General features: G+C 42.2%; 2 protein-coding genes across 2 annotated transcripts; one reads left to right on the top strand and one right to left on the bottom strand.

Moving 5' to 3' along the window:
- Positions 1 to 1,039: 1,039 nt before the first annotated feature.
- LOC123500135 lies at positions 1,040 to 2,812 on the bottom strand. Its single transcript, XM_045248813.1, has 2 exons — positions 2,685 to 2,812; positions 1,040 to 1,668 (listed from the first exon to the last, which is right to left on the bottom strand). The coding sequence occupies exon 2, from the start codon at positions 1,651 to 1,653 to the stop codon at positions 1,099 to 1,101; it is 555 nt and encodes a 184-aa protein (XP_045104748.1). The 5' UTR covers positions 1,654 to 1,668; positions 2,685 to 2,812; the 3' UTR covers positions 1,040 to 1,098.
- Positions 2,813 to 9,380: 6,568 nt separating this feature from the next.
- LOC123500134 lies at positions 9,381 to 10,528 on the top strand. Its single transcript, XM_045248812.1, has 2 exons — positions 9,381 to 10,393; positions 10,501 to 10,528. The coding sequence occupies exon 1, from the start codon at positions 9,425 to 9,427 to the stop codon at positions 10,277 to 10,279; it is 855 nt and encodes a 284-aa protein (XP_045104747.1). The 5' UTR covers positions 9,381 to 9,424; the 3' UTR covers positions 10,280 to 10,393; positions 10,501 to 10,528.
- Positions 10,529 to 11,951: the final 1,423 nt, after the last annotated feature.

Raw genomic sequence — 11,951 nt, 5'->3', positions numbered from 1 at the left:
TTCTCCACCAATTCATCTACATCCTTTTGTGACTTAAGTTTGATTCTTATTGGCCTCATACCTTCTCCTGTGAACTTTCCAATTCTATGGAAGTCCTCTATTTCTTGTACTAGGTCTTTTCCTCCTCCTGCACCACATTAATGATATTATTTATCACCTTTTTATGTTTTTCTCTCTCCATTTTACTCGGTGTCTTATCCTCCTCCACACCAAATATCACCACACATCTCTTTTGTCTACAGTTTCCTCACCAATGTCTCATTTGACTTAATAACCTTCACCACTTTCTCAGCAATCTTCTCTTCTATGATCTGTTGATCTATAATTTCAGCAAGGCCCAAAGTTTTCTCCCAGACTCTTTGATTTCCTTTTCCAGACTTGCAACTTTGTAATTTACCTCCTTTCTTTCCACTTCCTGACTTTTTTTCCATTCAGCCTGCTTCTCCATCACTTTTCCTAAAGATTCTCCACATTTGTCGCAATTCACTTTAATTAGCTTAACTTCCTCTTTCAGTACTTCATTTTCTTTCTTCATATCGGCACACTCTTTCATTACATTGTCATAACTCGTTTCCAGGCCCCCATAATTTTCAAACAGTTTTTCAATTTTACCTTCCAACTCCAGAATTTTCTTCACATTATTCCTTGAAATCCTGTGAAGTCTGATTCATCTTTCGAGTTCACGGCCGCCATGTTGCGCAGATGTAAACAAACCAGCTGATGGCTCAAACGCAGGCTACAGTTTATATTCACCTTCCCTGGACATTATTTTGCTAATCAACAGTTAACATGACTATATGGAGACGGGACAAACATTACAAGCTCCTTTCCCACCTTGGTTACTCTTAGGCAATGGTAACTGTAGAATTAGAGATGATTGCTCTGGAGCTCAGCGACCACATCCGCCATCGACGGTGTCCCGTGTGTGTGTGTGTGTGTGTGTGTCAGTTTGGGTAGAGGGTGGCAGGAGGTGGAGAGTGTTTATGCACACTTTTCAAGTGCATTACATTATATGAGGCAAGGAAATAAAGAGACAACCTTATGGACTTATTTTACTTAACCAAAAATATCAGCTGAATGCAATAATTACAGAAAATGTTATAAATGTACAAATGCTAAAAAATGTTCTGTTATTACAATTTTTTTTTTTTTTTTTTTTACAAAATCCTCATATACCTTTTGAGCACTATTCAAAATAGCAAAACTAAGTTCATACTGCATGTGTGATGGAACTAGATTTATGATATTTTCAATCATTGACCCAACACACTTGGAGAATGAAGGGGTCAGTGGTTCTTGCGCACTCATTTGTAATGCAACTTCTAGTGCTGAATCATATGCCTTGGCTCGTTTCCTCTTCATGGCATTCGAAGACAAATGCCTAGGCTGGCCTTCAGCTGCTGACAAAACTGGACTAGATGATGATGGAGTCGTCAGAAGGGATGATGAAGCTGAACTTATAAGTGACCCAGGGTTGTGTTCCTTACTGAATGTCCTCAAGGCATCAGCAAGATCATTTGCAGTCACCTGTTTGGCTTGTTCAGTGGAATGACTGATCTGGTCTGTTTCAAAACCAGTTTCCTCAAGTCTCTCACATATACTGGCTTCTTCAACTAAATAGATGGATGACTCTTCAGGTGGAAATTCTGACATGAGTAATGAAGGTTCCTGTTGAAAAAAAAATATGTTGTATTACTGGTAACAGTACTGTATTTTTGTAAGTTAAGGAAAAAAAGTCAGTAGGATAACACAACAGACACAAATGGTAAATCTGCTCACCACACCTAAATTAATCCTGATAATGCAATGTTTATAAACATTTTTCCACCCCAAATCATTTGTTCTATTGAATTCCTAACGAACCTACAGTATGACATGTCCAAATAAGGCTGGTGTCATTAAAAAGTACCATAGCTTAAATTTATGAAAATGTGATCAAGGAAAGATGGACCAAGAAGCATTTGGAAGAGAATAATATAATTAATGATTTAGGAAAGGAAGATCATGTGTAACAAACCTAATATACTTTTGCTCTGTAATCATAGACATAACACAAGATGGGTTGACAGTGTATTTTGGGATAAGAAAAAGACATGAGAAAATTTAATAAAAAAAAATTGAAAATAGACGGGGAATAACAGGAACATTGCTGGAGTGGATGGAAGATTTTCTAACTGGAAGAACAATGAGGGTGATAATCAGAGGCAAAGAGTCCTTCATGAAAACAGCTTCCTCATAGAGTGATAAGACATTTGAAATGGGCTGAATAAGGAGGCGGTGTGTGCAAAGTCAATACTTAAAGAAAAAATTAGACAAAGTGAGATACAGAGACGGGCAGCACGAGCATAGGCTCCTCCCGTAATAAAATACAACTAGGTGAATACTAAATACACAAATAACCATCCTCATTGACATTATGTTCTCTTTAATCCTGTTTTATGAATAAATTAGATCATATGACTTTTGATGATGTGTGCTTCTGCTCGTGTGTGTGTGTGTGTGTGTGTGTGTGGGTAACCAAAAAAAAGTTTTCCTATGATTGCAATAAAACTGAGTAAACCATTGGACCGTTATGTGATTGAAACTTATAAATATTATTATGGCATTACATAATTATTATAGGAAAATCTTATGATAGTACCATTATCACCCCAATCAGAGTTTTGAAGCACACTATAAAATACCTTGTGTGTTGGTCCCGACCAGCATGCCTCTGTTGCGAGCTCCTCACTTGGACCTAGGAATGCAAGGCAGTCGTAATATTCCCATTTTGTAGGTGTCTTGCCTGCTGAGCCACTTGGTGCTGACTGTATCTATTTGTGCTCTCGCAGAAAGTATGCTTTCAGCTTCTTAAATTTAGCACGAACTTGATCTGTAATGAGCAATATATTTTTTTAATAAAACAATTAAATCAATTCCATATTCAGTTGTATGTATATGCTGCATTATTCATGACAGCTAGTCTAACTTTTGGTAAAATGTATATTCTTTAAGGATATTGTTTAGTATATTTTCCTTGAGTGGAGTTTCATTTGATATGAAATTACTAGACATCATAATTAGCACAGACAATAAATACTAAGTGCCCTGAAATTTTACAGCAATTAGTGCACAGGGGGTGATAAAAACTAAATATTAGTAAGTACACATTTTGGAATGCATTTTCCATCACAAATGATTATTAGGTTAGGCTGGATTAGGAATGACAAGTTAGGTTAGGTTAGGATAGTTATGTCATTGGATACATTCCCCAAGATGTGTCATCAGTGAGGATTGTTTAAAGAAAGCTTTGTGACGGCTTACTGCCAATTTCACATTACTGTATGTGTATCAGGGCTGCCACAACATTGAAATATTCTTGCCTACAAAAAAAATATTTGTTTTTGGTCCAGGGTGGTGCAGGCCCTTGGCTAGCAAAGTATGCCTCCCTATTGGTCTTGTGATAGTGGCCATCTTAATCTTGATTTTTATCTCATTGCTAGCATTTCAACCTAACTTAGCTAAACTAACCTAACCTAACAAAATTTTACCTAACCTAACTATATCTGCATCCAGCAGCTGGGCACCAGCAATACTGTTCAGTTTTAGGAAAATTTTACATTAATGCCAAGGTGGACTGGAGTAGATACAAGTCAGTTTTACCACTCTAAAATACTCAAAATTCATCTCAGCACTTCTTGTTTAAAAACTTTCTCTTGAGTAGCATGTCCCCAGACCAACACAGTTGTTCCACTATGCCTAAGCTTGTCTAGAAGAATAAATTTGAGGGAAATATCAACACTGCTGTATATGGCTTTGCCTCCAAAGTAAATATTTGCCAAAATTAGTAGCAGTTCTGAGGAGGTTAGGTTAGGGTAGGTTAGGTTAAGTTTGGTTGAGATATCTTGATCAAAACATCTAAGGTTTTCATTCACAGCACATCAAAATCTTCCGAATAAATATAGTTTCGTTTGAAAATATAAAACATTTGAACTTTTAAATTTGTGATAGAAAATGCCTGCCCAAACAGTAGTTTTATATGCAATACCTAATTGTGCAATGTACTTAATACGTCTACTCAAGCTGGCTAATCATTATACCTATATCTATATATTTGGCTGCACGGGTACCTAAACGTCTCTTTAAATGATATACATTACAGAAATACTGTGAAGGAGCCTTACCTGCAGTCAAAGTGGTCATCGCAGGGTATTGAGCCTTGATTTCCTGGGCTATCTCACCAAACACTTTCAATCTGAGTTTATGCTTGGGATAGTCCACATTTTGTGGGTCCCAGAGGAATCTGTGCCCTTCTACCAGTTCGCACAAATATCTGATAACACTCCTGGGCCACAATAACTCGTTCTCCATAATTTTAAACACTTGTCAACACACGAGGAGAGCAAGCAGCAAATCGTCGTCCAGTCGTGAGTTCCCGCGTAGCGTCAGCAAGTTCACCATCCGAACGGAACCTTAAATCCCGGGAACTTGCTGAACCGGATCACAGTTTAGCCAAAGCTTGTTCCCGGATCATGGGTAAACATTCCTCATGTGAACCGCGCTTAAGATGGTGAGCGTGGGATCGGGCAGACGTCCACGCGTAGGTTCGAATCCCACCACGTACAGCCTTAAAACACTTTGCCTTTTGTCGCATAACATAACATAACATAAATAATAGGATAACAAAGGGCCACCAGGGCCCATCTAGGTTATCCTGTATCAGTCGCACAGCGACCTCGTCATCAGTACTTAAAGATACACTTACAAGTACACAATACATTATATACTAATTCTAAATATTTGGCCCATTAACAGGGCTAAGTCCTGCAGCGAAATCCTCTACAATTTGTGGTCCCCATACATGGGGATCATGTCTTGTTTAACTATAGTAAATTTCTTATAAAAACTATCATGCAGTGCTATACATAATTATAAATCTAATAAATTTAAGTGCTTATCTAATCTGTTTTTAAACATTGTCAAACTAGTGCTATTTACAACCGTCTCTGGCAATGCATTCCAGAAGTCTACCACCCTATGACTAAAGAAATATTTTCTTATATCTAACCTGCAGCCTTGCTTTCTAATCTTCCTGCCATGATTTCTAGTCCTATTTCCCTCCTCTAAGGTAAAGAAAGATCTCACATCTATGTAGTTTGTATCTGAGAACATTTTAAATAACTCTATCATATCCCTCTTATACATCTCCTCTCAAATGAAAACATGTTTAATTCCTTTAATCTATCTCTATACTCCAGGCGCTTTAATGCTGGTATCATCCTAGTTGCTCTTCTCTGAACTGCTTCTAACATGTTGATATCCTGCCTATAGTGGGGTGACCAGGCCTGTATGCAATACTCTAAATGGGGCCTAACATAGGAATTATATAAGCTACGCACCACTTCCTTACTTTTATAACTAACATTTCTATTTATAAAACCCAGGATCCTATTTGCCCTATTTCTTGCTTCTAAACATTGCTTTGAAAATTTCATAGTCCTGTCTATCACTACTCCTAAATCCTTTCCTTCCTCTACTGCCTCTAGCCAACATCCCTCCATCTCATAGTTAAAGTTTGTGTTGTCTTTACCTAAATGCATAACCTGACACTTTTAGAATTAAACTCCATCTGCCACCTGTCTGCCCATGCTATCAGCCTGTCCAGGTCTCGTTGTATTCTGTAATTGTCCTTTTCACCCTGTACTGCACATGCTATCTTAGTATCATCTGCAAACTTTGATACTTTGCTACTAATTCCTATATCTAAATCGTTAATGTACACCAAGAAAAGAAGAGGTCCTAGCACTGATCCTTGGGGTACCCACTAACCACTTCCTTCCACTCAGACATTGCCCCATTTAATACTACTCTCTGTTTCCTATCAGAAAGCCATTCACTAATCCAATCAACTAACCTACCCCCTATCCCATGTAGTCTCAATTTGTACACTAGCCTCCTATGCGGTACCTTATCAAACGCCTTGCTAAAATCTAGATATATAACATCTATGCTATTTCCATCATCTAACTCCTTGGTAATATATTCTAAGATATCGAGCAAATTTGTAAGACAGGACCTCCCTGATCTAAAGCCATGTTGGGTATCTCTAATTAATCTATTCTCATTTAAATGCTCCCAAATACTACCCTTAATGATTTTCTCTAGTATCTTACATACTATACTAGTTAAACTGATCGGTCTATAATTATTCGCATCATCCTTCCTACCTTTTTAAATATTGGAGTAACATTAGCTAACTTCCAGTCCTGAGGTATCTCAGCAAACCTAAGTGATCTTTCAAAGATTAACTTAAGTGCTTCAGAAATACTGTCTACACCCTCCCTAAGTACTCTGGCATGTAGCTCATCAGGACCACTAGCTTTCCTATCGTCTAGTTCAAGAATAAATTTCCTAATAATTCCCGGTTTTATATCAATATTTTCTAAAGCTCTTAAACTACTCGTCGCACTGTTTGTAACAGGATTTCCTATTCTTTCCTAGTAAATACTGAAGAAAATTGTTCATTCAATAATTCTACTATGTCTTCATTTTGATCCACTACTACACCATCTTTTCTGAGTGGTCCAATCCTATCCTTATTTCTTTTATCACTGACCTTGTAATAACTATATAATTTTTGGGATCTTTACTCCCAGCTCTAGCTAGTTTTATCTCTGCCTGCCTTTTACTTTTTTTATAACCTTACTCAAATCATCTCTGACCTGTCTGTACCTAATCAAATCTACATCTTCCCACTTTTCTGCAACTCTCTGTATGCCCTCTTCTTCTCTCTGATCTGGCTACCTATCTCATGAGTCCACCATAATGGCTTCCTGTTTCTCTGCCTTATATCTTTGTAAGGGATACACTGCATCACTATACCCTTTACTACAACCTTAAAAATATCCCACATCTCCTGTGCAGTTTTATTTCCAAAACTATCTTCCCAGTTTACCTCTCCTAATAACTGACGTAACCTACCATAATTGCCTTTCTGATAGTTTGGGACTCTAGTCTTATTCACTATATTATCCCTACTGGAATTAATGATAAATCTAATTATATGATGGTCACTGTTTGCTAAAGTCTCTCCTACCTCAACTTCCTTTAAACAATGCTCAATATTTGTTAGTACTATGTCTAAAACCTTCCTCCCCCTAGTAGGTTTATCTACCATCTGCACTAAATAGTTATCCTGAAAACTTTCCATAAACTTATTTTCACTAGCATCTCCTACCATCCTCTCCCAGTTTACTGACTTAAGATTAAAATCCCTAAGATAATTGTCTGACTAGTACACCCCTATTTATCTCATCTACCATAAGGTTGTCTACATCTGCTGACTGGTTAGGTGGTCTATAAAAGCTCCTACTCTAATAACCTTACTTTTGTTTACTCTAACATCCAGCCATAAGGACTCTACTCTGTTATCTACCTTAATACCATTAACCTGACTGGAAATGAAGGATTTTTTACATAAATAACTACTCCTCCACCTATCCTACCAATTCTCTGGTGTAAATACATAATGTATCCATCTACTTCATATTCTTTCCTATTTTCCTAAACTTTTCCTCATTTACCCATGCCTCTGTGACACATACAACATCTAAGTCCTCCTCAACTATATAACTAGATAACTCGTCCTTCTTGTTCCTAAGACTCCTGGCATTTACATAAAAACATTTAAGTCCTGCTACCTTCCTAGATGCTGTCTCCTTATTTGGAATCCTAATCTTATTCTCTCCTATTTGCACCTGGAAATCTTTCCTAATCTTTTCACTATCTCTGTTTATCCTATCTAATTTATGTCTAGCATCTTTCTTCTGGAATGCATTTGCTACCTCACCCCTACACTCCATCCCAACTCCCCTCCAGACATCCACTCAGCACATCCACACCCTTCCTACTCAGATGCACACCATCCCTAGCATACAAATCCCTTCGCCCATAGAACCTATCCCATACATCCACAAAGCTGACACCCACATCCTTACACATCCCTTTTACCCGATCATTCACACCAATGGCTCTAGACAACCATTCCTGCTAACATACACACGAGGCAAGATTCCTGACACTACACACCTCCTACCACTCTCCCTTATCTTGCCTAACATTTCCCGAAATCTTGCCACTAACTCCTCCGACCCACCTGCTCTGACATCGTTCCCACCTACGTGCAAAACTACTACACCCTCCTCTCCATCCCCCAACCCTCTTCTGCACCTCCTCACTCACTGCCTTCACACCTGCACCAGGCATACACACGTTCGTCCTCCTATCCCTGTCTTTCCCACAGAAAGTGCTATCTAAATACCTAACCTGAGAGTCACCCACCACACACACCTGAGGTGTGCTAGGCACAACCATCCTCCTCCTCTCCTCTACCCCTTCTTTCTCCTTTCACTCACCACAACCACTTCATTCACTCCACTCTCACTCTCCCCTCCCCTCCAACAAACCGAACCTATTTTCACACTCAACAGGTTTAGTCCTATCCTCCCTAACTGCCTCCGCTTTCCTTCCCTCGCAACCTGCCATCTCTGCCCATCCTGACTACTATCTTTCCCAGTCTGGCTCGCCTGCTCCCTCTTCCCCACTCTGCTCTTCCCGACAGAGGGCCAAGCCACCCTGTCGCCCTCAGAAGGTCCAACCTTCGGCCTAACACTGATCTCCTGCCTAATTTTTTCCACTGCCTCCCCAAGCCTCTTAACCTCCTCCTTCAACTCAAAGATGAGAACTTCGTTCGCACTTTTCCCCTCACTTAGCTTTCTGATTTCCTCTCGCAATTCTCGGTGCTCAAGAGAAAGAACTAAATTCTCGCTCTTGAGCCTACACACCATACACTCAGAAAAGTCAACGACCTTCCTGTCATGCCCACACATCTCACACACAACAAACTCTCCCAATCCCACCTCAACACTCTCTTTCACGCACTCAATCACACTCTGATATACCTCAGTAGCTACCGCCATACTAATTTACAATCTGTTAACTCACAAACAAATAAAAATACTTGGTGACGGCGGGTGGGGAACCGCGGTGGTGGGGGCCTAAGTGAGGTCAACTAATCCTCTTTCAAGGTCAACTTGACGGTTACAAGCCTAGTCTCCTCGCTCTACAAAATACTTTTAACTCACAAACACTGATTCTAACCACTATTTCACTCTAATCTAACACTTGCAGTACACACTTTCACTTCACTAACACTCAAAAGCACCACACACAGACACCAAGCACAAACACCACTCGCTAACTATAAAACCACAGCCAAAAAGCGCAGCGCACACACAACACGTCCTTGACTTTATTATGCTACTTAACCATGTTCCCGTGGTCCGATTTCGGGAGACTTTTTTTTTCTGGAGCTGACTATGACCTACTGCAGTTGCGTCCTCTCCGCTGAGTCGGAAGGACGTCAAAATTATTACTCCGTGTATACATGAGTTGCAGCCCCTACAAGAGAAAATCAGAAGTGATTTGGAGTGAACACGCCTACTCAGTGGCTCCTGAGGGAGGTCTAGGCCTGTTTTGCCAGCCAGAAACAAGCCAGAAGACAGAAAATAAGCGTCCGTGTCTGGGTTTGGTGGTGCCTCCCGCCACAAAGCCTGCTGCTTCCCACGTGGGCCCAGCAAAAAGGACTATGCTCGTTGCAGGCACTGTTGAGGTGGAGGTAGGCGTAGCAGCCCTAGAGGACATGGAGATTGTTGAGGAGCCTCGTCCTGCATCATCTGGCAAGGAAAAACACCAGGGAAATGCTGCTGCTGACAAGATTCCCTGTCGAGATGAACCTACCCCGGCCACCTCGGACCGTAAACAAAGGCGTCGTCTGTTCTTCCCTGTTGGCCATGGGAAGACAGGCAGTGAGCTTTTCAGCTGGTTTGCTGCCCTGCTGAAACAACATCCAGACCTGCAGCCACTGTACAAGGAGGGGCGGAACCAGTCCTATATAACGGTCAGTATTGACTCCTCCTTTTACGCCACCCTGTTGAGTGAGGGCTTTCTGGGCCTGGTTATGGAGTGCCCTGGCGACGATGGCACTCACCCTGTTATTATCCATGGAGTGGCGACCCACATCAATGTCAACCTGATAGAGGTACCAGCTGGATTCCATGGGCTGAAGAGGAGGATGGTGGGGCAGATGGCAAGGCCCCAACTGTTGGGAGTGGTGACAGGCAAGGTGCCCACTGAGGTGAATCTCCTGCCTGAAGACTACCAGCCCCGAGCCAGACCAGGGACATTTGAAGACTGCCAGCTCCGAGCCAGACCAGGGAAATCCGAAGACTGCCAGCCCTGAGCCAGACCAGGAACATCTGATGGCAGCCATGCAGATGCTGATGGAGCAGATGTCTCGCCTGACACAGGAAGTGGATGGCCTGAAAACACAGATGCAACACCATCGCGATGAACGGTAAGACTTTCCGCACCCTAACATGGAATGTCAATGGTCTACATGCCCGTTTCACTGACTTACACTCTCATGTCCTTCTCCATAAGCCTGACATTATTGCCTTACAGGAGGTAGGGCCAAGGGTGCCTGAGCTGTTGTGGTGACGGCAGTAGTCGGGGGATGGCCACTTACATTAAACATGGGATTCCGGTTAACTTCATGGAAATGGGGGTCACGGAGGGTATTGAATTTATTACTGTTTGCTTACACACTGTGGGTGAAATTATTTACTTTGTAAACATGTACATTCATGCTGGTGCCCTTAATATTGCAAATTTTCCTGAGTATGTTCTTGAAGAGCACAGTGTTATCATGGGTGACCTTAATGCCAGGCATAAGGAACTAGGAAGCCACCTCACCATCAATGCCAATGGTGTGCGCTGGAATGCTTTCCTTGACACCACAGATACAGCTGTACTTACTGGGGACCACACACCCACACATGTTCAAGGAGACAGACTTGATTATGTAGCCCTCATCAATATGCCAACGTATACTGCCCAAACTTATCTTGTCAGGTCATTGCTGAGCGACCACATCGCCCTAGAGACGACCCTCCCAGTGCAGTCCGCCCCGGCAGTGCCCAGGAAGCGCTTGACGGTGCCACCATCCAGGATGACGGACCTCGTCGTCCATGTGGTGGCATGGTATGCTGCCGTGAAGGGCTCCTTTGCTGATGCAGAGGCACTGTACGACGGACTCCTGCACACCATCGAGGGATTCATCGCGACTCCAAGGGTTCCAGCAAAGGCCCATGCTCCACGCCGCTGGACTTATGCTACCGACCCTGTCATACTGAACTGCCAACAGATGCTCGCTGCCTACCAGAGACGTTGGCAGCTCAACCCAGCAGACACAGAGTCACGGGATGCCATGGTTACCGTGGCTCGACACCTCACGGATCTGCGGCAGCAGAAAAGGAAGAAGTACTGGGTCTCCTTCCTGGACAAGGTGCGCAGGACCCGGTCCCTCCGGGAGGTGTGGCACCATGTCAACAGCGTCCGGAGCAAGTCCAGACGGCAGGTGTGTGACCCTGATCCTGCAGGCAGGGCACGAGAACTCATCTTGCAGTGGAAGGAAGCCTCGTCCTTCTCTGGCCTTCCTGTGGAACACCAGGAGGCGCTTGATCAGCAAAGACCACAAAGGATGGAGTTGCTTTGCCACAGTGTTCCTCTGTTAGACGACACCTGTGTGCCTATCATGCATGACGAACTCCTCTCGACAGTCAAGTTGGGCAAGTCAACAGCTCCTGGCAAGGATGGCATCACCTATGATATCCTCAATGCTCTCCTGGAGGTAAAGGTAGACAACCCTATCTTGGATTTATTTAACATGTCTTTCACTGCAGGCAAGCTTCCCCGCTCTTGGAAAACAGCCATCGTCATCCCAATACCCAGAGGTGATGGCACTTTTCGCCCTATTTCTCTCACCAGCTGTCTGTGGAAGATGATGGAATGGGTAATATTGAACAGGCTTATATACAAGGTGGGCCATGTACTCTCAGGCAATGTACATGGCT

Source organism: Portunus trituberculatus, chromosome 50 (genome assembly GCF_017591435.1).
Source record: "Portunus trituberculatus isolate SZX2019 chromosome 50, ASM1759143v1, whole genome shotgun sequence".
Taxonomy (NCBI): domain Eukaryota; kingdom Metazoa; phylum Arthropoda; class Malacostraca; order Decapoda; family Portunidae; genus Portunus; species Portunus trituberculatus.
Note: the sequence above shows the minus strand (reverse complement) of the source record. Positions and strands in the feature narration are given on the sequence as shown.

Coding starts and splice junctions, on each gene's coding strand:
- LOC123500135 (XM_045248813.1), bottom strand. CDS start 1,653: ATGTCAGAATTTCCACCTGAAGAGTCATCCATCTATTTAGTTGAAGAA.
- LOC123500134 (XM_045248812.1), top strand. CDS start 9,425: ATGAGTTGCAGCCCCTACAAGAGAAAATCAGAAGTGATTTGGAGTGAA.